Source organism: Balaenoptera ricei, chromosome 15 (genome assembly GCF_028023285.1).
Source record: "Balaenoptera ricei isolate mBalRic1 chromosome 15, mBalRic1.hap2, whole genome shotgun sequence".
Taxonomy (NCBI): Eukaryota; Metazoa; Chordata; class Mammalia; order Artiodactyla; family Balaenopteridae; genus Balaenoptera; species Balaenoptera ricei.
The window spans coordinates 82,353,662-82,379,627 of record NC_082653.1 but is presented as its reverse complement, the minus strand read 5'-3'; the positions used below and the strand labels follow the sequence as shown (position 1 = coordinate 82,379,627).

The window sequence follows — 25,966 nt, the reverse complement described above, 5'->3', positions numbered from 1 at the left end:
CCTTGCTTTCGCGTTCCCTCCCCCACCGCTGCAGGTGGGCCTGTGGATGGGGAGCGGGCGCCCTCAGGGGCACTTCCGCTCCACACACTGCTTCCCGCCCTCCTCATATTCCTGCTTGGAGATCCACATTTGCTGGAAAGTGCCCTGGGTCGAGGGGGCGACATCGGCGGTCAGGGAGGCCCTGGAGAGAGGGAGAAGCGCCTCCCCACACTCCTCCCGCGCAGGCTCGACCCCTCGGAACCGCCTCCTCTCAAGCCCACAGCCCTCCCGCAGCCACCAACTTGCCCCATCTTCCTGTCCCCTCCTTCGTATTCAGAGGGCGAATGCCCGCTTCATATCGTTCAATCCACGATTCATTCATTCAACAAGTATTTATTGAGCACCAGTCTGCCCGGGGCCCAGGGCTGTTCTCGAGCTGGGAGGTGGAGCTTACAGCCCCAGGCCAGCCAACCGGCGCCCCAACACTCCACATCCCTTCTCCACCAGATACCCTATCACTCCATCAGGCCTTCCAAACACGCCAAGTCGCCCTCCTTCCCAAGAAAAATCTTTCCTCCTCCCTCCCCACCATTCCGACACCACCTAACATCAGGATATTAGGATGTCATCACTTTGGCGCCCCACCTCCACCCTCCCGCTGAAACAAGCGCCTTGAGGGTCTCCAGCCATGGCATTTCAGACTGCACCCTCTCTGTGGTTGTCCTGCCTCTGCCTGAAAGTTAGTGTGTGTGTCCCAGCTTCTGTCCCTTGGCGTGTCCAGGAAGAACACGCCTTCCTGGACCAGGTCATTCCCCTCCCTTCTGCTCACGTGCCAAAGCCCCACCCTTCCCACCATCTCTGGTTTCCAGTGCAGATCTCCGCGCTGAGTTCCAGACCCAAATACAGTAAGCCCCCTACATACCAACGAGTTTCCTTCTGAGAGCATGTTCTTAAGTCCAATTTGTTCCTAAGTCTAACAAAGTTAGCCTAGGTACCCAACTAACACAATCGGCTATATAGTACTGTACTTTAATAGGTTTATAATACTTTTCCCACAAGTATATTATGTCTGCTGAAATAAATATAGATACTAGGGATCCAAAGAAATCATAAAGACCACACATAATACTGAACGCAGTTTTAACAAATGTGGTCACAGTGAAGTAACTGGATTAAAAAGACGGTATCTGATTTTTATCTATCATTCCAATATCTATAATATCTAATGTACATTCCTATTCAAAATTCTTCAGAGTGAAATTATTTTATGGGCTTGAAATATAAGTTTTAAAGAAATATTTTATTCTAAGGTTGCATATTCTAAGAAGTTCTGCACTAGTACCAATGAAATGAACACTTCTATTTTTTACTAGTACTGTACTACTGTACTCTCTACAGTACTGTACAGTAAAGTACACAAAAGCACAATCACTTGTGGAGGATACACGCATGTGACAATGTACGCCAGACACGTGAACTAACTATGTGATTGGACATGCGAACACACATTCGCATCTTTGAAAGTTTGAAACCCGAAGGTTCATAAGTAGGGGACTTACTGTACTCAGCTGTCTTTGGACACCTCCTCCTCAGTGTCCCCTGGGACCTCACCCTCAACATGTCCACAGCTGTGTTCACTATCTTCGCCCACACCTGCCCCAAACCTGCTTCTCTGGTCTTTCTCACCTTCTACAGTTGCCCTGTCCAAATCCAGTGGCCATTCGCTACATGGAACACTTGAAATGGAGCTACTGAGCACTTGAAATGTGGCTAGCCCGAAATGAGATATGCTCCACATGTCGAATATATACCGGATACGGAAGACTAAATCCAGAGAAAAGAATGTAAAACATCTTCATTTTTATATTGGTGACATATTGAAATGATAATACTTTGGATATATTGGATTAAATACGATATATTCTTAAAACTTAATTTCACATGTTTCTTTGGACTCTTTTTAAATATGGCTACTAAAAAATTTTAAATGACATATGTGGCTCACATTACATTCCTCTTGGACAGAACTGCCAGGAGGCCCATCCTGGGCCTCGTCCTTGACCCCGTTCCCTCTTACCTCGCGTATCCAAACAGTGTCCACATTCTGTCAGTCAGACCTCTGATAAGCTTTCAATTCCACCCCCTGATATCCGCTCCGCCGTCAAACGCAGGTCACAGTGGAGACCACAGCAGCCCTCTCCAATCCACTCTCTGCTCCGCAGCCCAGGTGAGCTCACCCAACTCAGATCTCAAAGCATCTGCCCACTGCCTTTGGCCTTGCCTAGCTCCCCCCAGGAGCCAAGCACCCTCTCTCCCACTTTGCCTCATAAGTTCTTACTCACTCTTTCATCTCAGCTTGAGTGCCCCTTAAGAGGCCCTTCATGACCCCTGAACGAGATCAAGTCTTCCTTTGAAGGAACACCCCACACTTTGTGATGACCTCCTGTTTAATTGTCTCGGCTTCCAGACTGTTCCCATGCACAGAGGCGGGGACTAGGTCGGCCTGTCTGTCCACTTCAGGTGCCCAGGAGGCCCTCAACAACTGTGTGGCTGACACACGCTCAGCCCTGAGCTAACTTCAGGGGTTCAGTCTCCTGTCACTCTGACCATTGTTTCTGTCTCCTTGGGGGCACCCACTCTAGTGGATATCCTCCTTGTCCTGTCATGGCCCTGCTGTCCCCCTCTGTGTGGCTGACACTGCCCCCCCAGATGCAGTTTGCATCTTCACCTCTCGCTCAGCGTCTTGCCTCTATCCCAGCAGCTGGTCCAGACTGAACTCCCCACCTACCGCCCCAGAACCAACCTGCCAGCCTCCTTCTGTTTGCCCCTTGCTCACCACCCCATCCCCACTGCTACCCATTCCATGACTCCAGGACAATAGGAAGAACCTCCTGGCAAGGTCCCCTCACATCCAGCTCATACCCTGATCCCCAAAGACTCATGTCTGACATAACCTTCCCAAACGTGCCTGTGGCCGTCACATCACCTTGCCCCAAACCTTCAGGGTCTCACCCTGGCACACAAGACCACCACAATCTCATCCCAGCCAACCTCTCCGGCTTCCTGTCCTCCACTCCCTGATTTGTGTCCTGATGTAGGATCCACCTTTCTGGGAGCACTGACTGCCCTTTCATAAATGTTTGTTGAATGAATGAATGAGGAGGCAGGCAAGGCGATGGGGGCTGTCTGGATCTGCCCTTCCCCACATTCAGCGCTAGGCCAGGCCCCTCCCCTCTCACCAGTGAGGCCAGGATGGAGCCCCCGATCCAGGGGCTGAACTTGCGCTCCATGGTGCTGTTGCTGGCGATGAGCTTCAGTCTCATGCTCTGGGGAGAAAGAGGGGCTGTGGGAAGCAGACACCTGGCTTCTGGGAAGGGACAGGGCTGGGGGTAGGGAAGACTGGGAAGCCACAGCAGGAAGGGGCCACTCTGGTGGCCAGAACGTTTGCTTGATGTGTGGGAAGGAGGAAGGACTTGGTCCTGAAGGGCTGAGCCAGGACTGGAGTCCAGGGCCCTGGCCAGGGGTGGGTTCCTACCGGTGGAGTCTTCTGGGAAAGCTCTCGATTGAGCCTGTCAGTGAAGCCCTGGAGCAGCGTGTTCCCACCAGTGACAATGACACTGCCGTACAGGCCCTGAGAGCAGGGAGGAGGAGTGAGCAGTCACGGGACAGCCCCTCCCTCCCCCCCGCTTCTCCTGGGCCCCTCTGCCAAGACTCAGGCTTGGGCCTCACCGGGCGAATGTCAATGTCGCACATGCCGATGCTGGTGGTCACCACGTGGCCCACACCTAACATGGTGTTCCCCGAAAGGCCCTGCAGAGAAAGGTGACTGGGCTTTGGGCCCTCTGTCCCCTCTCCCAGACCTCTGTGATCCTTCCCAGCTTCTCCCACACCCCAGGATCCAGGGCCCTCCACCCAGCCCCACCTTGACATTGGAGGGATCAAACAGGCCCTCCGGGATGCGGAGTCGCTCCGCACCATAGTCTGTGTTGTAGCCATTGGGCATCTCGTAGTGCACTGTGGGCATCTGCGCAGCCACCCTGGCCAGGAAGGAGCAAGACTCTGCTTGGGGGTGCTCCCAGAAGGCCAGCGGTCCCCCCTGAGCTCCAGGCCTGCCCCCTTCCCCCCCCCACCCCCCCAGCCATGAGCTGCACTTACTGCTCGTCATAGGGAGAGTCTGAGACCTGCAGCACGGAGGCTTGGAAGTCCTGGATCACCTCCTGAGAACCCAGGGAGGTGGTGAGGGCTGGGTTCCCACCTCAGGCCCCACCGCACCCCGCCTGCAGGGCCTCTGTCCCTCCCTGCTGCTCATGGCAGGGGACTAGGAGATGGGGGGTGGGGCTTTTGGGGGATTTCTCCAGCGCCTCACATTGCACATGTAGTTATGCCAGGATTTGGAAACCTGGGGTAACTTCTCCTTCTTCTTCCAGTTTGGGGGGGCGCCCTCCCGTACGGGCTCCTGTGGGGACACAGCCTGTGAGCACCCCTCCCCATCCCACACTGGCCCAGCCCACCCTGACCACACTGCCAGCTCTGCAGCTAACGGGCACTGGGTTCTCTGCTCTGTTGCCCAGAAAAGGTGTTTCTCCCCCTTCCCTGTTAGAGGAGAGAGAACGGGGAGAGCCCATCCCCACAGATGCCATGTGTGCAGTGGGTACAGCTGATCTGAAAGGCTTTGGTCAGAGAAGATTGAGGGCCTGGGGAATCCAGTAGGTGGCCAGACCTTAAGGAAACAGCCTTTTATGGATCCATGTTCCACGTGGGGGTCCCTTGCATGCAGTGTCTCATTTAACACTCACGGCAGCCCTACGTGCTGTTATTCCATTTTACAGGGGAGGAAACTGAGGCTTGGGAGCTTCAGTCTCATGCTCTAGGTCACACAGCTCTTCTGTGGCAGAAGCAGACCTTGAACCTGGGTCTACTGGACACCAGAACCCACCACACTGACCCTCACATACACATCCTGCTAGCAGTTGGCTGTGGGACCTCGGCCATATCCCTCAGCCTGTCCAGATCTCTGATGCCTCAATTGCAAATTGAGGGCTGAGGGTCCTTCTGGGGCCTGGTTGCTCCCCACCCTGATATCTGATGAGTCAGTGGGTCGACAGTCATAGAGTCAGTGCCCAGGACATCCCAGAGGCTCCACCTTGGCTGCGATCATGTAAGGCGGGATGATGTCAATTGCCATTTCCTGGAAGAGCTCTCGGCACTGCATGGAGATGAAGTCCCCTGCCAGGGGTGACTTGACAATGCCTGGAAAGGACGGGTTGTCAGGGCCTGGTCTCTCAAGGCACCCCTGACCCCTGCCGAGGCCCCACCTTGCTGCAGGACGTAGCCATCGTGCACTGGAATGGCCGTGGTGTGGGTGGCCCCACTGTCCAGCACCAGACCTGTGGAGCGTCCATTTGCAAAGCTGGTGTGGGATGGGTAGGTCAAAGAGACAGCAGCAGCAAGAGGGGGCTGGGACCCGAGTCTGGCCTAGTCACTCTCTTCTTTCCTGGATCCAGCCCATTCCCAGTCTGCAAATCTCTCCTTCTAGTTTGTGACCCATCTGTTAGAGAAAGGCAGCTGAGACCCTTGTCACTTTTTTCTTCTCTGAATCACACTCTCTTCCTCTATTCCTTCCTTTTGAGCTCCCAGCCTCTCTTTAGGTTTAGTTCTATGTCCCATGGGCTCTCTGAAATTAGGGGCTATATCGTTCCACTGCCTAGCATAGGGTTCAATGCAAGGCAGATCCTTAAATAAAATAAATGCTGATTGGCTGCTTGGGAAGGGAACAAACACGTCAGTGTCATATACCCTTCCCTCCTCCCTCCAGCCCCAGCCCCTGCTGCCTACCTGTCCCTACTCTCAATGCTCAGCCTGATCCAAGGAATGGGAAAGGGTCGCTGAGCTGGCCACTCCAAGGTCCAAGGCACTTAGCCCCCATCCAGGATATTACTCTCCACAGAATCAGGCCCAGCCTCCAGCTCAGCACGCCACACACCCCACCCTGACCCTCCACTCTGGCAGAGTAGCTTAACCCAGTGGATACGCAGTAAGCACAGCCGTCTTGCACAAGAAGAAGGCAGGAATGTTGTACTGCTCGAACATCAGCTCTGTCAGCTTCTCCCGCTTGGCCCGTGTGTTCCACTGAGGAGAAAGTGCAAGAGGGGAAGATTCAGGACGGGAAAGGCACCGATCCACGTACATACCCCCCACCCCAACACGTGTCTTGCGCTGAGGACAGAGGTCAGGTCCCCTGACCCTCATAGATCTTTAGAATGTGAGAACTATAAAGAACTTTAAAGATCACAATTCAAACTCAACTGAAGAAAACAAAACTCAGAGAGGGAAACTGGCCAAGATCACACAGAAAGCTCTTGGTCGAGCTGGGTCTAGAGTCACAGTCTCTTGACTCGTAGCCCAGTGCTCTTGATTGTGCAATACACACTTCAGCCCCACTACCCCCAGCCGCCAGTACATCCCTCTTCCTCACTCTAATCATCTCAGAGGCAAGAAAGCTGAGGAAGAAGACTTCTGGGTAAAAATGTTGGATTGAATACAAACATCTACTTTTATTCCCTCCCAAGATCCCAGCAAAACTATAATAGAGGGGGAATTAATTTAAAAAACAACAACAAAAAAAACCAAACTCACAAAAGCCAACAGGCACATAAAAAGATGCTCAATATTTTTAGCCATTAGGGAAATGCAAATCAAAAGCACAATGAGATTCCACTTCATACCCACTAGGGTGGTGATAATAATTTAAAAACAAGACAAAACGAAAAAACAGAAAATAACAAGTGTTGGAAAGGATGTGGAGAAATCAGAACCCTTGTCCATTGCTGTTGGGAAGGTTACATGGCTCAGCTGTAGAAAATGATTGGCAGTTCCTCAAAAAATTAACATAGAATTATCACATGCCCCAGCAATTTCACTCCTAGTTATATACCCAATGGAATTGCAAACAGGTACTCAAATTCAAGCTGCCCACAGCAGCACTATTCACAACAGCCAAGGTGGAAATAACTCAAATGTCCATCAGCAGATAAATGGAAAAACAAATTGTGGTATATCCATACAATGGAATAGCACTCAGTCAGCTACAACATAAATGAGCCTCGAAAACATTACGCTAAGTGAAATGATGCAGACATAAAAAGTCACATACTGTATGATTCCATTTATATGAATGATCCAGAATAGATATATCCATAGAGACAGAAAGTCAATTGATGGTTGCCAAGGGCTGGGGGCAGGGGGAGTGGAGAGAAACTGCTAAATGAAAATGGGTTTTCTTTGGGGGTGATGAAAATGTTTTGAAACTAGATAGAGGTGATGGTTGCAGAACATTGTGAATGTATTAAATGCCACTGAATTTTTAACTTAAAAAAGGTTAATTTTATGTCATGTGAATTTTTCCTGAGAGAGAGGCAGAGAGGCATAAACCCTTAAAGGTTGAGAAGAATAAGAAATGAGAAAAGAGCAACAAATTTTTGAAGGTTGGAAATCAGTTAGGTGAGCAGTAACTGACTTAACAGATTCAAGAATGCTGACTCCTAAACTGGTAGTGGAAAAAGCCAACAACAGCCTGTGTTAAATGGCAGAATCCTCACAGGGATTGGGAATCGGTAGTTCTGAACTTCCAGGAACTTCCAGGTACCTCTGGAAGTGTAAGGAAAGGGGAAATAAAATAAGATTGCTCAAAGCTATTCAAGTAACAGATCCCTAAACTCTCATCCTAATTCCATGTCACTAGGCTATTGCCCACTCCAACCTCAGCAGAAGAGTGGAAGTTTATTCTCTGGAGAGAGTAAAACTGAGGGTCTCTGAACTGGTGGGACACTTGTCACTGTTGGGAGTGAGGACACTATACTTAAAAGAGGGGAATTAAGTGATGCCATGCATATTGAATGCTGATAACATCAGCCCTATTTGCTCACTTGGCTTCCAGAAAGGGGTCGGGCAGTCCTGTCTTCAGGTTGGAAGTCTTCCCTGTGAGTTACATCAAAGATCTAAAGATGCAACATCCCAGTCAGACCATCCTATAACAAAGACTGCAGTCAGCAAGTCCCCCTTCCCAATCAGCTTTTTAGTCCCCCATTCCTAAACATATGCAGACAACCAAGGATTTGTGGAAATCTGAGAAAAACCTAGGAAATGAGATAAAGACTCCCAAGAAAGGGCAGGGAAAAAAAGCAACTTGGAAGAACAATAATTATACAAGGAGATGAAAACTTCCAAAGACAAAACTAATAATATCCCTATGAGATAACAAATAATATTGCACCCATGAAATAAGAATAGGATGCTTTAAAAAGTAACATTCATGGAATAATAAAGACCTCCCGGGAAATAAAAATACAGGAGCAGGAATGAATTAAAAACTCAATAGAAGAGTTGAAAAACAAATTGAGGGAATATCTTGGAAATTAGAGGAAAAAGATAAAGAGATGGAAAACATAACAGAAAAGATGAGAACATTAGGAGACCAGTTCAGGAGGTACAAAATCCAAATAATAGGATTTCTCAAAAAAGAGAACAGAGAAAATTGAAAATAATAAATCATCAAGTAAGTAAATTTTTTTCACTGAGTTGAAAGACATAGGTTTCCAAAATAAAGCGACACATTGAGTGTCCAGAGCCATAGACAAAAATAAACCAATATAATATTGTGAAATTGTAAAACACTGAGGACAAAGTGAAAATTTTATAAACTCTAAGAAAGAAAAATAAGTTACACCAAAGGATCAGGAAATAAATGTTTTTGGCCTTCTTGATGGTAACAGTAGATGCTAGAAGACATTGGAGAAGTGCCTTCAAGATTCCAAAGAAAAATGATTTCCAATCTGGAGTGTTATACCTAGCTAAACTATCAATCCAAGGTTAGACATGCAAGGTCTCAAAAATGTTACTTCTTATGACCTTTCTACGGCAGTTAGTGGACGATGTGCCCCATGAAAACAAGGAAGAAAATCAAGAAAAGGAGTCATGTGATACAGGAAACAGGACTTCTAATACAGGAGAGGGGCAAAGTGTTTCCTTAAGATGATGGTGAAGGGAGATGTCAGGATGATAGCTACATCTTCTGCATAGAAGGTAACTAGTCCAAAGCAGAGCAGGTCAGTGGGCTCCTGAAGAGATTTCTTGAAGAAGAAATTGATAGAACACCTTAAGGAATTAATGTCTTGAGAAAAGATATAGATAACTGATGAACAATTTAGGGCCACATTATTAAGTAGATACAAAAACTAAGGAAAACAGAACCAAGACAATTTTCAGCGCTAGAGAAAACAAAAAGTTGCAGGAAAGGAAAATAAACCACAGTTTATTGCTGGTTCAGGCCTGATTAGCATACATAATAATAAGAGTGTAATTACTGAATATTGATCTTAAAAAACAATTAAAACCCTAAACTACAACTGTACTTTAGGTAAGAAATAAGAAATGTGTGTGGTATGGGCTGGGGAGGAAAGAGAGCCAAATGCTCATTTTCTATAGTGGGAAATCCACAGATAATGTTTAAAGCTAAAAAATTCACAATCAGCTATTTAAGTGTGATACTTAGAGATGTAAAAGGTAATGGCAGGACTTCCTGGTGGTCCAGTGGTAAAGAATCTGCCTTACAATGCAGGGCACATGGGTTCGATCCCAGGTCTTGGAACTAAGATCCCACATGCTGCAGGGCAACTAAGCCCACGCGCCTCAGCTAGAGAGCTCATGTGCCCTGGAGCCTGCATGCCACAACGAGAGAGAGAAAATACGCACGCCACAACTAGAGAGAACCTGCGTGCCACAACGAAGAGCCCACGCCGCAATGAAAGATCCAGCATGCCGCAACTAAGATCCGACGCAGCCAAAAAAATAAATAAAAAAAATAAACAGGGGCTTCCCTGATGGCGCAGTTGTCAAGAATCCGCCTGCCAATGCAGGGGACACGGGTTCGAGCCCTGGTCCGGGAAGATCCCACATGCCGCGGAGGAACTAAGCCCGTGCGCCACAACTACTGAGCCTGCACTCTAGAGCCCGCGAGCCACAACTACTGAGCCCATGCGCCTAGAGCCTACGCTCTGCAACAAGAGAAGCCACCGCAAGAAGCCTGCGCACCGCAACAGAGAGTAGCCCTCACTCACTGCAACTCTAGAAAGCCTGCGCGCAGCAACAAAGACCCAATGCAGCCAAAAATAAATAAATAAATAAATAAATTTATTAAGAAATAATAATAAATAAATATTTTTTAAAGAAGGTAATAGCTAGTGGGAAGCAACCGCATAGCACAGGGAGATCAGCTCTGTGCTTTGTGACCACCTAGAGGGGTGGGATAGGGAGGGTGGGAGGGAGGGAGATGCAAGAGGGAAGAGATATGGGAACATATGTATATGTATAACTGATACACTTTGTTATAAAGCAGAAACTAACACACCATTGTAAAGCAATTATACTCCAATAAAGATGTTAAAAAAAAAAAGGTAATAGCAAAAAAGAAAAAAAAAAAAGCTAAAAGAGAGAAGAGCAACTGCCTCTGGAAAAGGGGCAATAGAAGGAGGAGGCTATGAATGGCATTTTTTTCTTAACATACTTTATAAAACAAATTGATTCTTTACATGTATATATAATATTGACAAAGAATTTAAGTTGAAAGGTCATAAAAGGACTTGGGGTGGTGGGGCAGTGTATAAGGTTGACTGGGGGAAGGGCAAGTGGATAGAGCTGGAGGAGAGAGGGAGGCATGGAGACTAAACCAGGCAGGAAGGAAAGTGGCTGAAGATGATGGAGTTGGAAGGAAAGTTTGAAAAGCGAAGTGGAATGAGTGATGGCTTGAGGAGAGAGGTGAATGGTGGGCCCCAGGGCTTGACTAGCAGCTGGATGAGGCACTTACCGGGGCCTCGGACATGAGCACTGGGTGCAGATTTGGCTCAGACTTGACGTGTTTGCTGTAGGTGTGATCCAGGATCGCACGGAAGCACTCCCAGTCCTCGACTGGGGCCAGGAGACCAGTGGAGAGATGAGGGTGGGCAGGCAGGAGTCCAGGGACAGGAAGGAAAGGAAGGAGGGAAGGAAAATCCGGGGGAGGGGAAATAAGACAAGCTCCAGCAGAAGTCCCCCCTTCCCAGGAATCTGGTGGCCCCTGGTTAGGAACCAGGCAGCTGTGGGAAGAAGTGAGGGCATCCCTGGGACTTGGGTCGCTGCAAGGAAGACTCTGTGGATGTGGGGTGCTGTGCCCCAGGTTGTTGGGTGTGGGCTCTGAGTCTGTGTCAGGAGGCAGTGGGTGGGGGCCCCGTACTCATGCCATTCTTGAGGGGTGACATGACCTCCGCTCCATCCCGAGGCACGTGGAGGGCATTGGTGTCGATGTGAAAGATCTTCCCTTTCTTCTCCTTCTCCCCCTCCAACTCCAGCCCGCCCCCCTCCTCCGCGGCCAGCAGCCCCACCGTGGTGGGGAAGTCAGCCTGGAGGGGGGCATGGGCGGAGAGAAATCAATCTCTTGCCCGGTTCCAGGCCCATGGCAGGGCCCTCAGCCCACCCCTGGGTTTACTCCCGCATTCCCACTCAGCAAAGCTTCTCTCTGGGCTCCGAGAGCCCTGGATCACCGGGAAGCCTGGAGGGGAGCCCTAGGTTTTGGGGAGGAGGCTGGAAGGCTCACCTTGGGGCAGTCCTCCCCAGCGTACCCAGCGCGGACTGAGAAGGAGCCAATGTCAAAGACCAGCGCCCCCACCTCATCTGTGCGGGGAGACAGACTTGTGAGGGGATCTCTCCCAAACTGTCTCCTCTTGGATTGTTCCGAAAGGAGGTCAGGGCAGAGCCACCTTCAACGCCGGACGGTGCGGGTGGGAGCTCGGCCAACAGTTTAGGGTCCTGGGAGTGAGGGTCAAGACTCCAAAGTCCCTTTCTGCTCAGTGGCCGTTTTCAGGCCACTCTCCTTGCTGGGCTGGGGGCCGGGCGGTGGTGGGTTGAATGGTAGAGAGGTTGGGCCCGGTGCGCGCGAACGTCCGGGGGCGGGGGTCGAAGGTGGGAGTGGCGCAGGACGCAAACCAGGGGCTAGACCTGCTCGAGCGCCGAGGTGCCAGGCCCCAGGGTGCCCAGAGCTTGGGTCTCGCGGGTTCGGGGCGCTGGGATTCGGGCGAGGCCGCGCCAGGCTGGAGAGCCCGAAGCCCGGGGCTCGCTCACCTCCGCCGTAGACGCCCCCGCTCATAGTGCCCTCTCAGCGCTGCTCGCGGCCCGTGGGCGGCGGCGGGATCAGCACCGAGGCTGCCGGACAGCTCCCGGGACCCCGGGCGGGGCGGGGCTCGGGGCGGCCAATCGGGAGGCCAGGCTCCCCGCCCCCAACGGCGCCGCCGATAGGCTGAGAAGCCAGACAATAACCCGGCAGGGGGCCGCTGCTTTAAAGAGGCAGACACCTCAACCTTAGGCGCCGGGGAGGGGATTAGCAAGCACCTCGAGGCCGGCCCTAATGGATAGGCTGGCAGAGAGCAGGAGTACGCAAGAGATGGAGACCTTGTCCATTCGGAGACTGTAGGGTGACTGACGGGGCCCCTGCTCCCTTACTTTTTAAAATGGGGTCTAGGAAAGGGCGCCGTAGTCTCCGAGACGCGTCCATTCTCAGGCTCCTGAGCAAGGTTCTGCCATACCCAGGACTGAATGAAATCACTGGGAGAGGGAGGAAAGGGAAGGAGAGGGAGAGGTATAGGAAGGGGTTGTCTCCATTTTCTCCCTGTTGCTTGCCACCGTTGTCTTTCTGATGGTCCCTCTTTTCCTCGCTGGTCCTCTGGTGCCTGGGCCTTATACATACACACGTGTATGCACATGTACACACGTTCACACATGGCGCTCAGCTAACCCAGCTTTAGCTTCCTTTCCCTCTCCCTCTCTTTTCATCTGTTCTTCTCAGGAGTTATTTATCAAGCAAGTAGATTTTCCCCTCATAGGCTCCTAGGTCCTTCTTGGCTCCTGGCATGAGGCCATCTCCACAGCAGTTTTGAAAGAGAAGGCGAAGGAGTGGCTCTGACAGCCTGGCTCAGCTGAGAGACTCTTATGTGAGCATATGGGTAGGTGTGTGCCTGTATGTATGTGAGTGTGTCAGCATTCGTGTGCATATGCATATGTGCATGTGTTGGGGGCCCTCCCACCTACTTGTTTAGGGGTGGGGGGGCAATAAGACCAGAGATAGCATTGGAAGAGGGTTCTGTGTGATGGCCGGCCCAATGCCCCTGAAGGTTCTCAGCTCATCAGATACTCATTCTTTAAGGGACTCCACCCTTCCTCAGCCAAAGGACAGATGGTTTGAGCTGGCTCATCCGTTACCCACTGGCGACAGTGGCATTTCACATGCCCAGGGTTGGTTCTGAGCCCAGTGCTGGCTCCCCAGACTGGAGGCTTCGGTGGGAGGGGTGAGCTGATTCAGGAGTCGGGAAACAGAAATGTCCCAGAGTGAGCCTAGGTCAGTCATTGTCCTCTATAAATTGAGGCCTGGATGAATTGCAACAGCCCCTTCACCTCTCAGCGCCTCATTTCTTCATCTTTCAAAATGCTGAGGTGAGAATTAAAGGAGAACACTGGAGGGGAAATTGATTCTATTCATGGTCTGCACCTCTCCTTTTTGTTGACATTGAATGATGTTGCTTCACTTCCCTTGTTAATTCACCTTGTCAATTCCCACTATCCCCTCCCCCATCCCAGTCAGGATCTCAGATTCAGAAACTACCCCAGTCAGGGGAAACCTTACTGATCATGGATACAACTCCTAGATTTTATAGGGATTTCCCCAGATAGAGGCAGGGCCCTGTCTTGAGTCACACAGCCCACTGGGGTGGAGCCAGGACGAGAACTCACATCTCGCATCAGCCAGTTGACAGGTGACCTTGTTTCATAACACCTGTGTCCCTCTGCAAGCTTCACTGTCCCCATTTGTAGAACAGCTGGTGGTGAGGACTCAGTCTGATGCCAGAATCAAGTTCCTGGCTGAGAGCTGGGCACACAGGGCTATTCAGCAAACATTGGGTCTTAAGAAAATCCCTAGGGCATTTTTGAGGCTTTAATATTATTATCCATTTATTCATAAAAATCTGTAGTCTATCTGGTAAAATGATTTTTCCTCTCATGGTTGGTGGAAAAGCTAAAGTCAGCGAACTACCGACTAGACTTGATTTACCGCCCAGTCAACTGTGGCCAATTTCCATTTGTCATAGGATCTGACATGATATTCTATTGCATGATGGAAGTGGTTAAGGTAAAGTTTATTAATATATTTCATTCATCCATTCATTGATTCAACAAATATCTTTTATGCCTACGGTGTGCCAGGCATTGTACAAGGTATGGGAATACTAAGGTGCATAAGATATATTCCTGCTCTCAAGGAGTCTTGGTGCAGTGGGGAGCTCAGACATTCATGAAAGTGGGGTGAAATGGAGGCCCAGAGGAGGGAGGGGCTACCTGTCTCTGAGAGTCCAGGGAGGCTTCTAAAAGTGAAGTTTGAATTGTGAAGGATAAATAGGGGTCACTGGTGAACAAGGTGGGAAAGGTGTTCCGCCCAGAGAACAGGGTAAGCAAAGGTCCATACGTGGAAATAGGAGAGTTGGAGATGAGCTGGTGGCAGAGACCAGCGTCAGGGGAAGATGAAACTAGAAAAATAGTCAAAGACTGACTTGTTTATGCCTGAACCCTGTTTTTACTTAGCAAACACAAAGCATCTGCTATGTGCCAGGCACTGTTATAAATGCTTTACAAATATTAAGTAATTTAGTCCTCATAATGACCCGATCATCATCCCCATTTTGCAAGGGAAACAGAGGCATGGAGAGGTAAATGACTGGCCCAAGTTCACTCAGCTGGTAAGGGACAGCTGAGATTTGAACTGTGGCATGTGAAGAGTATTGGTCCTGGGGAAAATGTTGCCATACTTCTATTCATTTCATAGATGTTCTCCAGGTGCCTGATAGGCACTGGGAATAAAATGGCTCATATAACTTGATGTGACTCTCACTGAGTTTAATGTCTATTTTAGAAGATGGATGATTAAATAGTTAGCTCAGTAAAGTCATCTGGAGGTTCTCACATTGGCCAAACCTGAGCACCTGGTAATGACATTGAAGGTGGTAGGACCATGACCCCCAGACCCCACACCTTGGATAGGATTTGGCATCTTGTTTGGGTCTATTCATTGCTTGGTGAGCTCTCACCCAGACCTCTTCCAGACAAGCCAAGTGCCCTGGCTTCCCAGGGAGCCCCTAGTGCAGGTGGCAAGTGCCCAGAAAGAAAGTCCAGTAAACACTGCAACAGGCATGGAGCCAGCACTGCAGTGGGGCACAAATGATGATGTGGTTAGGGAGGCAATATTTAAACTAAGACTGAGAAAATGAAAAATTTCCCAGCTGACAGGAAGTAGAATTGGAATGGGGGGTGGAAGGCATTCTTAATAGAGGGGAAAAGACCCAGCCTCTGTGTCTTGCAAAGAAGTTTGGCCCCTCTCATGGAGTCAGTGGGAAACTACTGCATGGCTTTGAACAGCAAAGTTATACGATCCAACTTGCATTTTAGAAAGATACCTTCTGGCAGCTATTTGGTAGGTTGATTAGAGAAGGACTATCCTGAAAGGCCAGGAAATAGGCAAGAACCAAGGTAATAGCAGCTGGCATACAGTAGAACGGATAGATTTAAGCAATATTGGAGAGGTAGTACTGACAAGATGTATTCACTGATGACATAGACTGCTAGCCTTACATCAATAGCCATCTCCCTCCTTTCTTTTTTTTTTAAATAAATTTATTTATTTTTGGCTGCGTTGGGTCTTTGTTGCTGCGCGTGGGCTTTCTCTAGTTGTGGCGAGCGGGGGCTACTCTTCATTGTGGTGCGCGGACTTCTCATTGCAGTGGCTTCTCTTACTGTGGAGCACGGGCCCTAGGCGCGTAGGCTTCAGTAGTTGTGGCTCGCAGGCTCTACAGCGCAGGCTCAGTAGTTGCAGCGCACAGGCTTAGTTGCTCCGCGGCATGTGGGATCTTCCCAGACCAGGGACTGAACCTACGCCCCCTGCATTGGCAGCAGATTCTTAACCACTGTGCCACCAGGGAAGTCCCCCTTCTTTATTCCTTTTTTTTTTTAAATAAATTTATTTATTTATTTTTAGCTGTGTTGGGTCTTCGTTTCTGTGCGAGGGCTTTCTCTAGTTGCAGAGAGCGGGGGCCACTCTTCATCGCGGTGCGCGGGCCTCTCACTATCGCGGCCTCTCTTGTTGCGGAGCACAGGCTCCAGACGCGCAGGCTCAGCAGTTGTGGCTCACGGGCCCAGTTGCTCCGCGGCATGTGGGATCTTCCCAGACCAGGGCTCGAACCCGTGTCCCCTGCATTGGCAGGCAGATTCTCAACCACTGCGCCACCAGGGAAGCCCCCCCCCCTTCTTTCTTTATGAGCAATGTTTTAACTGGGTATATGGCTACAGACTACATTTCCCAGGCTTCCTTGCATCTGGCCAACTTCTGAATAGAAGTTAGTGGTGTCCTTAAACAGGAAAGAACTCGTGCTTCCATGCCATCCCCCTTCCCAAGAGTTGGATTCAGATACAATAATGGGAAATGCCTGGGCCACATTGGACACAGAGATGGAAGCCACAGGTTGAGGATGGCTGAGATGCCCCACAGTCCTGGAGGATCTATTCTGGGGTTGTCACTTAAGCCACTGAATTTTGGGGACTCTTTGTTCTAGCAGCTTGGACTATAGCCTAACTAACTGACCATCTTTTGGATATGGGGAATGAGGGGGTGAGGAGCTCCTGGGCAGATGGTGGTGCTGTTAACTGGGCCAAGAGATTCAGAGGAGAGGTAGGGTTGGGTAGGATGGGGTGGCGTGGAAGAGGATTACTTTAGTTTTGAATATGTTGAATGTGAGACATCTGTAAACAGTGATGTGCAGTCACTGTTTTAACAATCAACTCTTCGGGGAAGGGGAATTTCGATCTGAAGCATTTGCTGACTTCCATGGTGTAAATACTCTCACCACAACGATTACAAGTTACTACTATCAACATGACATCATTGAACAAGGAGTTGGTAAGAGAGGTATACAGTGGCCTCTTGTGAGCTGATCCAAGCTAGCACGAGCTGACTCCAGTGCACCACTGTCCATGAACATCCAGGTGGAGATGTTCAGTCTGCAGGTGGATGGACACCAAGCCTGCACGTGGAGACAGAGATCTGAGAGTGATGAGCAATTAAGGGGTGATGAAAGTCCCAGTAGTGATTGGAGTCACCAGTGAATAACATGGAGAGTGAGAAGAGGAGGCTGAAGCTGGGATCCTGAGAAAATCAACGTTTACAGAGTGTCCTGAAGAGGAGAAGCCTGAGAAAGAACAGTCAGAGGGAGGAGGAAGTGTCCCATGACCCACCAGGGCCAGGTTTTCCACATGTGCGCCAGGGCTTCTGCCTTCTCAGAGAGATTGGTCATCCTCTGGTCATCCCCTACCTGTCTCTATCTTCACCTCTCTCTCCTCTCTGTCCTTCTCATTATTATCTTTTTTTATTTTTTATTTTTATAAACAAGGTTTTTATTTTTTTTAATAAATTTATTTATTTTTGGCTGCATTGGGTCTTTGTTGCTGCGCGCGGGCTTTCTCTAGTTGTGGCGAGTGGGAGCTACCCTTCGTTGTGGTGCGCGGGCTTCTCATTGCGGTGGCTTCTCTTGTTGCGGAGCACAGGCTCTAGGTGCGCGGGCTCAGCAGTTGTGGCTTGTGGGTTCTAGAGCACAGGCTCAGTAGTTGTGGCACACGGGTTTAGTTGCTCCATGGCATGTGGGATCTTCCCGGAACAGGGCTTGAACCCGTGTCCCCTGCATTGGCAGGCAGATTCTTAACCACTGTGCCACCAGGGAAGCCCTTCTCGTTATTATCTAAACAAGCTCCAGGAGCTCCCATCAAAACACAAATTTCTTGACTCCACATTCTCCTCCCATTGCCGCCCCACCTTTCTATACCCCCTCCCAGCCAAGATTCCCAAAGCCTTGGCCACCTTGGTCGTCTCCACCGCCTCATTTCTCATTCGCCCTCAGCCCACTGCAAGCAAAGCATCCATTGCAAATGCTCCAGACCAAGCCAGCAGCAGCCTCCACGGTAGTCAATCCTATGCCCACTTCCCAGTCCAGCCTTGTTTCACCTCTCTGCAGCATTCAGCACAGTTTACCATTCGTTTTTTGGAACAGAATTTTCCAAAAATTCTGTTGGGTTCCAGAATTCCACGTTCTCCTGATTTTCTTCTTAGCTCTCTGGCTTCTCCTTTGGCAGCCTGTTCTCCTCTGTCTGACCTTTAAATGTTGGAGTTCCTCAGGGCTTGGTCTTAGGCCATCTTGTCTTTTCCCTGAAACTCTTTATGATTTCATATGCTCTAAAATGCCACTCATTCTCAAGGCTCTATTCCAACCCAGACTCCTGCTGAGCCCCAAACCTGCTGCGACAGCCACTACTGAGCATTCTGCCTTGCACCTCTCCTAGGCACCTCAAGCCTAACACGCCCCAACTTAAAACTCTTGATCTTCTTCCCCAAATATATCCCCTTCCAACTGCTCTGCTCTCAGTAAATGGCACTTCCAAGCCTCTAGTACTAATAGTTATTTCCATGGTTGTCTACCATCTGTCTCTGTAGATTGTAAGCTCCCTGCAGGCAGAGGAGGGTGCACAAATTCAAGGTTGTATCACCAGGGCCTAAGACAGTGCCTGATACATCTTTGGGACTCAATAAATATTTGCTGATTGAGTTAAAACAAGGAAGCATGTTAGCACAGAACCCAAGTGAGAGGAAGCAGTGTCAGATACCCTATAGATATTAACAAAATTGGGTTCTAGTCATCGGCTGCTAGTTTTCTAAATGACTTTAGGGAAGTCACTTCACCCATCTGTAGACTGAAACTGAAGTAAATATAAGGTCCCTTCCAAATTCTAATTGACATCTCTTATCTACTGCTAATATGTCACTGAATTGGTGAGTGCACATACATGGAATTTGTGCTTAAGTAAGAATGACTTTTTTTCTTATTTTCTTTAAAAATTGGTGCTGTGACGGGAATTCCCTGGCGGTCCAGTGGGTTAGGACTCAGTGCTTTCACTGCTGGGCCCCGGGTTTAATCCCCGGTTGAGGAACTAAGATCTGCACCCCCCGCTCCAAAATTGGTGCTTTGAAAACTATTTGTGGTGCCTTTAACAGAGGTTACATGAAAAGTGTTTTGATACTTTTACTTTTAAATTTCATGAGGACTCGAAGGCTATTCATTGACTTGAACTTACCAAAACATTTCCACAGTCTGTGGGAATCTCATAACAATCCAAGGTGACTTGCAGGGCAGTTAGCTATCAACAGTCTCATTTTGTAACTGTGGAAACTGAGGCTTATTACTTACATTCTCATCCCTTTACAGGGATGGTCCAGGGGTTCATCAAGAGGCTAGCACTGCACACAGTAAAGTCGATAAAGCTGCCCTGGTTCATATCTTAACTCTGCAGCCCTAGGAATCTGTTTCCACTACTATAAAATGGGAACAGTGCCAGTACTTAACTTCATAATATTGTCGTGAGCATTAAATAAGTATGGAAATCAATAAATATGAGTTGTTATTACGGTGTCATGCAGCCCTGTAAAGAGTTCTACAAAAGCCCACTGGGCAATGCGGGGACACTGCCTGGGCAGGACTTTTCTCACAGCACACCTGAGTTCCCAGGGGCCGGAGCCGCCCCCACTCCTTCCTGCTCGGGTACTTTCGGCATCGCCGCCCTTTCCTCTACAGCGCTGAGGCCTGCGGGCTAGCCCTGCGCGGGTCAGGATCTCTCTAACTCCGCCCCCTAAGTAGGGGCGTGGTCTCACATGCAGGGGGCGGAGCCAGGGCGAGAACTGGGGCGTCGAACTCCCCTTCCCAGCCTGGAGCCGCCCAATCCGGGAGGGTAGGTCACGTGATCATCCAGCGGTTTCACCCTCCCCTATGCCGGTACCATCTCTGCCAGTCCCGGGGGAGATGTCTTACGCCTTTTTGGGAAGCAAAGCATCTGTTTTGGTCCGTTTTGCGTGGAAATAGTGTGGAGTAATATCTTTGATGTGACAGGGTCAATATTTGCCCCTTAGGTGGTATTTTCCCTTCCGGGCTCCCCCCACTAAGTAGTTGGTCTCGCCCAGCCGGGCTCTGGGCGCGGCGGCGACGGCCGCGTCACTGGCGGGCGGGATCCCTCCGCTCTAGGGAGAGCAGAGCTGGACGGTGAGTTGCGGTGACTGAGGAAATCCATCCGCGTCGCCGCCTCTGCCGCCTCCGCCGCGGAGGAAGACAGGACCTCCCGCGCTCCTCTAGCGACCCTTCGCAGAGTCCCACCGCCACAGGTACCTCCGCTGATAAAAGGAGTCCTCATCCCCCCCAGCCCCAAATTCCCATGGGGGAACCTCTCTTCTGTCTGTCTCCCCGGTCTGGCCTCTCGGGAGCGGACGTAACTCTCCAGACCTCCCCTCCCTTTTTCTGGCCCCGTCGCTCCCAAACCCGGAAGGGAAACTGGGGGACCCTCGCCTCCAATAACGCACGCTCTCGCTGCACCATCGGGGTTATTTTGCCTGACCCCAGATCCCAGGCCAGCCCCACCTACCTCTTGTTCCCTGAGAAGTTGGGGGTCTAAATTCGGGGCTTCCTCTAGGCCCCGCCCCCTTTCCCCACCTCTGCCACCCCCTTGCCTGCCCCTGGGTAGCACCCCTCGTGTCCTCCCATTTTGCACCCCCGCCGGCATTCGCCTTGCAAAACTCCAGAATCCTGAGAGGCAGGCAGGGCCGCGAGGCTACCCTTCTCCTCGTCTCCACCTCGATTTGGGGTCTGCCCGTGTTTTCTGGCCCCATTACCCTAGACCGGAGACCTCGGCACCCTATTCCCTTTAGTAGTCCTAACCCCACGCTTAGCTCCCAGGCGGCCCCCACCCCCCCCGCATAGCTTTCATTTGGGCAAAATGGAGGTCGTGGGGGCCGGAGGACCAGGCCCACTGCGCTTCGCAGCGCGGCACCGGCCCGCGCCTTCCAGCTGCCAGATCCGGGGACCCTCCCTTGTCCCCTCCCCTTCTCCCCGCTAGACCTGCGGAGGTGGTTGCACCCCCATTTCTCCGTGGTACCCCCGGCTGCTGTATGCCCAGAACCCAGGGCCGCCTAGGGGGCCCTGGAGAGTGATGGGGACTGAGGTCTGGGAGCGTCGCCCCCGCCCCCAGCGGCTTCCTCCCGGCCTGCTTCCTTCTGCCCCGGGCGTCTGGCGTTGCCGCCCCGCCTGGGCTGCCGGCAGCTGGAAGGAAGGGGCTTTGTCCGGAGCTGGGGAAGTGGGGTGGGGGGCTTTGCCCCCTCCCTTTTTTGGAGGGGCGTCCTCTGGCGCTGGCGTAGAAAAGCTGAACAGAGGGGAAATGTCAGTGGGGAAGAGGAACGCCCAGGGTACGGGGGAAGTGGGAGCAGGATGGGGGACGCCTGGGTGGGCAGAGTGCAGTGTGCATGGCCAGATCACACAGGTGTCTAAAGCGGAGGCGGAGCAGGACTCCGGGCCCCGGCGCGGAGCCCGCGGGCTGGGCTCTTGGGGAGCCGGGCCGCCTGGGGCCGCCCGCTCGCCCGCCCGCCGGCGCCTGGGAGAGAGCAGCTCCGCGCCTCGGGGCCCGGGACCTCTCTTTGGAGCCCTAATTACTCGAGAGCGGCTCCCACGGGGTTTCTGCGGGCGCACCGGAGCGGGCGGCCTAGCCGCTGGAGGGAGCAGCGGCTTAGGGCTGGCTACCTCGCCACCCTCGCCTCCACCCGCCGCGGGCGGCTAATGGGGCGCAGCCGGCCCAGGGATAATCCGGGGTGAGCCGTCCCGAACCTATTAGTGCCCAATCGGCTTTTCCCAAATCCTGTAAACAGCCACCCTGGCTGGTTCTGGGGAGGGGCGGGAGGCTGGGTCGGGCGGGGGCGATGGGGCCGGGGGTGGGGTCATCCACCCTACAGGTCTCAGCCGTGGATGCGGGTTGCCTCGGCAACCGGGCTAGGGTGGGGGCACTTCACCAATGAGGTGCTCTCAGTCCGGGTGACGGTTGCCTAGGCAACCCCACGAACAGCCCAGCTTTCCCCTCTGGTCTCCCCCACCCCCAGTCGAAGCTGGGGATGTGTGTGTGGAGGGTGTGCGGTGTATGGGGGTGAATTTAAAGAGGCACGGTCCCTTTTAAAATTAGGTGCTAGGAGGGCGGTGCCTGTGCGGGCCGGGGAGGACGCCCGGTCTGTTTTCGAAGGGACTCTCCCCGCCCCTTCCCGCACCCCAGTTCCTGCCGCGGGTGTCCCGCCCGGGCTGCTGTCCGAGGGAGGGGTTTCCCCTGCGCTTCCTCTTGAGCTTCCCGCTCCGTTTCCGGGGGGCGGGAGGAAGATTGGGGAAGTCAGCTGTTCCCTGGCTACGTCTTTCCCGTGCCAGAGACCCGTGGTCTGTCCGGGGGACCGCGGCCACCGCTGGCGCCCCCTCCCCCTCCGACCGGTACTTACCCCTTCCGGGCCGCGCTTCAACCCCGCCTTTCCCCCTTCTTCCCCGGCGGCCTTGGGCCTGACGTCAGCCCTGCATCCCCCAGGCCTCGGGCCAGCGGCGAGGAGCTGCCTCCCCCAGCCCCCGTCCCGCGGCCCCCAGCCGCCCCCAACCCCGCCCCACGGGCCCGGCGCCATGAGTGAGCTGGAGCAACTGAGACAGGAGGCTGAGCAGCTCCGGAACCAGATCCGGGTGAGGGCCTGGCTGCCGGGCTGGGGCGGCTGAGCGGGCAGGGCCGGGTGGCTTGTGTGCACCGGGCCAGGGGAGGGGTTTGTGTGTGTGGGTGGTGGTGGGGTACCCTAATATCCTCCTGTCTCATCCTCTCCATTCCTGTTTCCTGTTCTCTTTCTTCTCCTCCTGTCTTCTCTTCGTGCTTCTCTCTGAATGGTTCTGCCGTCTTTTATAGGATGCCCGAAAAGCATGTGGGGATTCAACACTGACCCAGGTGAGATGAATCCAGGGCTGGACTTGGGTTTAGGGAAGGAGCACGGGTTGGAAGCATACTTCTCAGAGGGCCCTGCCGCCTGAACCTTCCTGAGCCCATTCTGCCTCCACCTCCAGATCACAGCTGGGCTGGACCCAGTGGGGAGAATCCAAATGAGGACACGGAGGACCCTCCGTGGGCACCTGGCAAAAATCTACGCCATGCACTGGGGGACAGACTCAAGGTGGGTGTGGCTGGGGCTGTGTGCTGAGCTGTCGTGTTTGCCTTGGGCTGAGTTTATGGCAGGCAGGGTGGGCAGGGGTAGCCTTGCACGTCTGGTGCCAGAAACAGGATGCCCCTGTTGCCAAGTCTGTTTGGGAAGCCCATGACTCCCAGACATCCCCAGGGGATGGGAAACAGGGCCATACCGATAGGAAATTCTCAGCTGCTGCCGGGAGTTGTCTCCCACCACATGGGAGAGGGCGAAGGGTGTTCTGCCTCCAGAGGGGGCTTCCCACCCTGACCCCTCTGCGTCTCCATCCACTCTCCGACAGGCTGCTGGTCAGTGCCTCCCAGGACGGGAAGCTCATCATCTGGGACAGCTACACCACCAACAAGGTAGAGGTGGCACCTGAGGCCGGACGGGGCTGGGCTGCAGGCCCTGGCTGGCTCTGACCCTGGGCACTGCCCCTCGTCCATAGGTCCATGCCATCCCGCTGCGCTCCTCCTGGGTCATGACCTGTGCCTACGCGCCCTCAGGAAACTTTGTGGCCTGTGGGGGATTGGATAACATCTGCTCCATCTACAGCCTCAAGACCCGTGAGGGCAATGTCAGGGTCAGCCGGGAGCTGCCTGGCCACACTGGTGAGAGGCGCCTGGCAAGGCATGGGCACTGTTGCGGGGCGAGGGGCTGCGCTGCCCTCCTTTAAAGACCCGGCTGACCAGCCCCTTTCCCCAGGGTACCTGTCATGCTGCCGCTTCCTGGATGACAACCAAATCATCACCAGCTCTGGGGACACCACCTGGTGAGGCCCTGCCAGGGCTAGGCAGTCGGGGCTCACCTACACTTCCTGCCGGGGGAGGGAGCACCGCCTCAGTGCTCAGCGGGTAGTCCCCACCCTGCACAAGCACCGGCAGAGCCCTTGTTCTGAACACTCAGCCTTTTGCTCTGGTGGCAGGACGGAGGGGGAAGGGGGGGGACCCCCCCTCCTCACCTGGGACAGGAGCAGGCTTCTGTCACCCAGTGGCAGCCGGTGCCCCTTGTGTGGAGGCGTCACTGGGCCTGGGCTCACAGGGTGGAGGGGAAGGGGAGAGGGAGTCTGTCCTGTGTCCGTCTCTGATCCATTCCTTCTTCCTGTCGCCCCTCCAGTGCCCTGTGGGACATTGAGACAGGCCAGCAGACGGTGGGTTTTGCTGGACACAGTGGGGATGTGATGTCCCTGTCACTGGCCCCCGATGGCCGCACCTTTGTGTCAGGTGCCTGTGATGCCTCCATCAAGCTGTGGGACGTGCGGGATTCGATGTGCCGACAGACCTTCATCGGCCACGAATCCGACATCAATGCCGTGGCTGTAAGTTCTGGGGCGAGCTGGGCTGGCCCATCTTTGCCAGGCTCCCGGCCCTGCCCTGCACCCTCATCCCATTCTGGTCTTGTGTCCTGCAGTTCTTCCCCAACGGCTATGCCTTCACCACGGGCTCTGACGACGCCACGTGCCGCCTCTTTGACCTGCGGGCCGACCAGGAGCTCCTCATGTATTCCCATGACAACATCATCTGCGGCATCACCTCTGTTGCCTTCTCGCGCAGCGGCAGGCTGTTGCTCGCTGGCTACGACGACTTCAATTGCAACATCTGGGATGCCATGAAGGGCGACCGTGCAGGTGAGAGCTGGGAGCTGAGCAGGGGGCGGGCGGGGACAGGGAAACGAGGCTGGAGTTCTGACGTCCCCCTCTGTCCCAGGTGTCCTCGCAGGCCACGACAACCGAGTGAGCTGCCTTGGGGTCACTGACGATGGCATGGCTGTGGCCACAGGCTCCTGGGACTCCTTCCTCAAGATCTGGAACTAACAGCCCCGACCCCAGCTGGGCCCAGGCTAGGAGGGGCCCTGCCCATGCCCACACTACAGGCCGGGAGCTCTGGGGCTGGGTGCGCACCGAGCCTCCCTCCTCGGGCCACGGGGCCTCGGGTCCCTGCTCCCCTACCCAGGTTTGGTTCCTCCCGGGGCCCCCACTGTGGAGATTAAGATGGGAATAGAATGGGGGAAGAGGAGGGGCAGAAAGCCCTCATCCTTTTGCTGCCCTGGGGTCAGGGCCTCATCCCTCTGGAGGGCCAGAGGCAGGAGGTGGAAACTCCAGGGGCTGGCTTTTTTAAAACTGGTTTTATTTTAATTTTTATTATATTTTCAGTTTTTCCATAAAGGAACCAATTCCAACTCTGTACCTGGTCTCTACCCTTGCTTGTGTTTTCCTCGCTCTAGGTATCTGTCCCCAGCGGCAGACTGGCTGGGGGGACGTGGGGCTCCAAGTAGTGGGGTGGGGACTACCATTCCTTCTCGGCCAGAAGCGGAGTCACAGGCAGGAGGACCTTCTCTGGCCTGCGGGTCACAGGTGTTGCACACACACAGCCCTCCCATTTCTAGTCTGGCCTGGTTAGGCTGGTCGAGCACAGCCGCCCCCTGCCTGTGGCTCTTTCCGTTCCCAGCTCTTTTGAGCTGTGCCTCTCGTTCCCAACATGCCCTTACCCCAAGAAACAACTCAGACGCAGAAGGGGAGAACACACACCAAGTTTTATTGGGGGGAAGCGGAGTATTTACAGAGGCAGGTAGACGAGAAGGGAGTCACACAGGTTGGGGAGATGGTGGGTACAAGGCAGACAAGATACAGAATGACCCCTGCACCCACCCTAACCCCGGGAAGGGCGGGGGAGCAGCCGGGGCCCAGGAAGACGGGCTTGGGAAAGGACAGCAAGGGGCCTGAGTCCCTGGGCTGGGGGGCTCAGGGGCTTGTAAACATTGACCACTCTCAGAAGGGGATGGGGGTGGGAGAGGGCTCCCCCTACACTTCCT

The 25,966-nt window shown here is 52.9% G+C and overlaps 2 protein-coding genes across 2 annotated transcripts; one reads left to right on the top strand and one right to left on the bottom strand.

Moving 5' to 3' along the window:
* Nucleotides 1-63: 63 nt before the first annotated feature.
* On the bottom strand, nt 64-12,154 carry ACTL6B (actin like 6B). Its single transcript, XM_059897340.1, has 14 exons — nt 12,130-12,154; nt 11,606-11,682; nt 11,246-11,411; nt 10,841-10,941; nt 6,011-6,108; nt 5,295-5,389; nt 5,123-5,229; nt 4,346-4,435; nt 4,135-4,196; nt 3,902-4,016; nt 3,709-3,789; nt 3,515-3,610; nt 3,219-3,305; nt 64-144 (listed from the first exon to the last, which is right to left on the bottom strand). The coding sequence occupies exons 1-14, from the start codon at nt 12,152-12,154 to the stop codon at nt 64-66; spliced, it is 1,281 nt and encodes a 426-aa protein (XP_059753323.1).
* Nucleotides 12,155-20,141: 7,987 nt separating this feature from the next.
* GNB2 (G protein subunit beta 2) lies at nt 20,142-25,340 on the top strand. The gene is made up of 10 exons (XM_059897407.1): nt 20,142-20,302; nt 22,525-22,670; nt 22,885-22,923; nt 23,040-23,146; nt 23,457-23,520; nt 23,604-23,766; nt 23,861-23,927; nt 24,272-24,473; nt 24,566-24,782; nt 24,862-25,340. Exons 2-10 carry the CDS (start codon nt 22,614-22,616, stop codon nt 24,966-24,968), a joined length of 1,023 nt encoding a protein of 340 aa, XP_059753390.1. The 5' UTR covers nt 20,142-20,302; nt 22,525-22,613; the 3' UTR covers nt 24,969-25,340.
* The last annotated feature ends 626 nt before the right edge of the window (nt 25,341-25,966 follow it).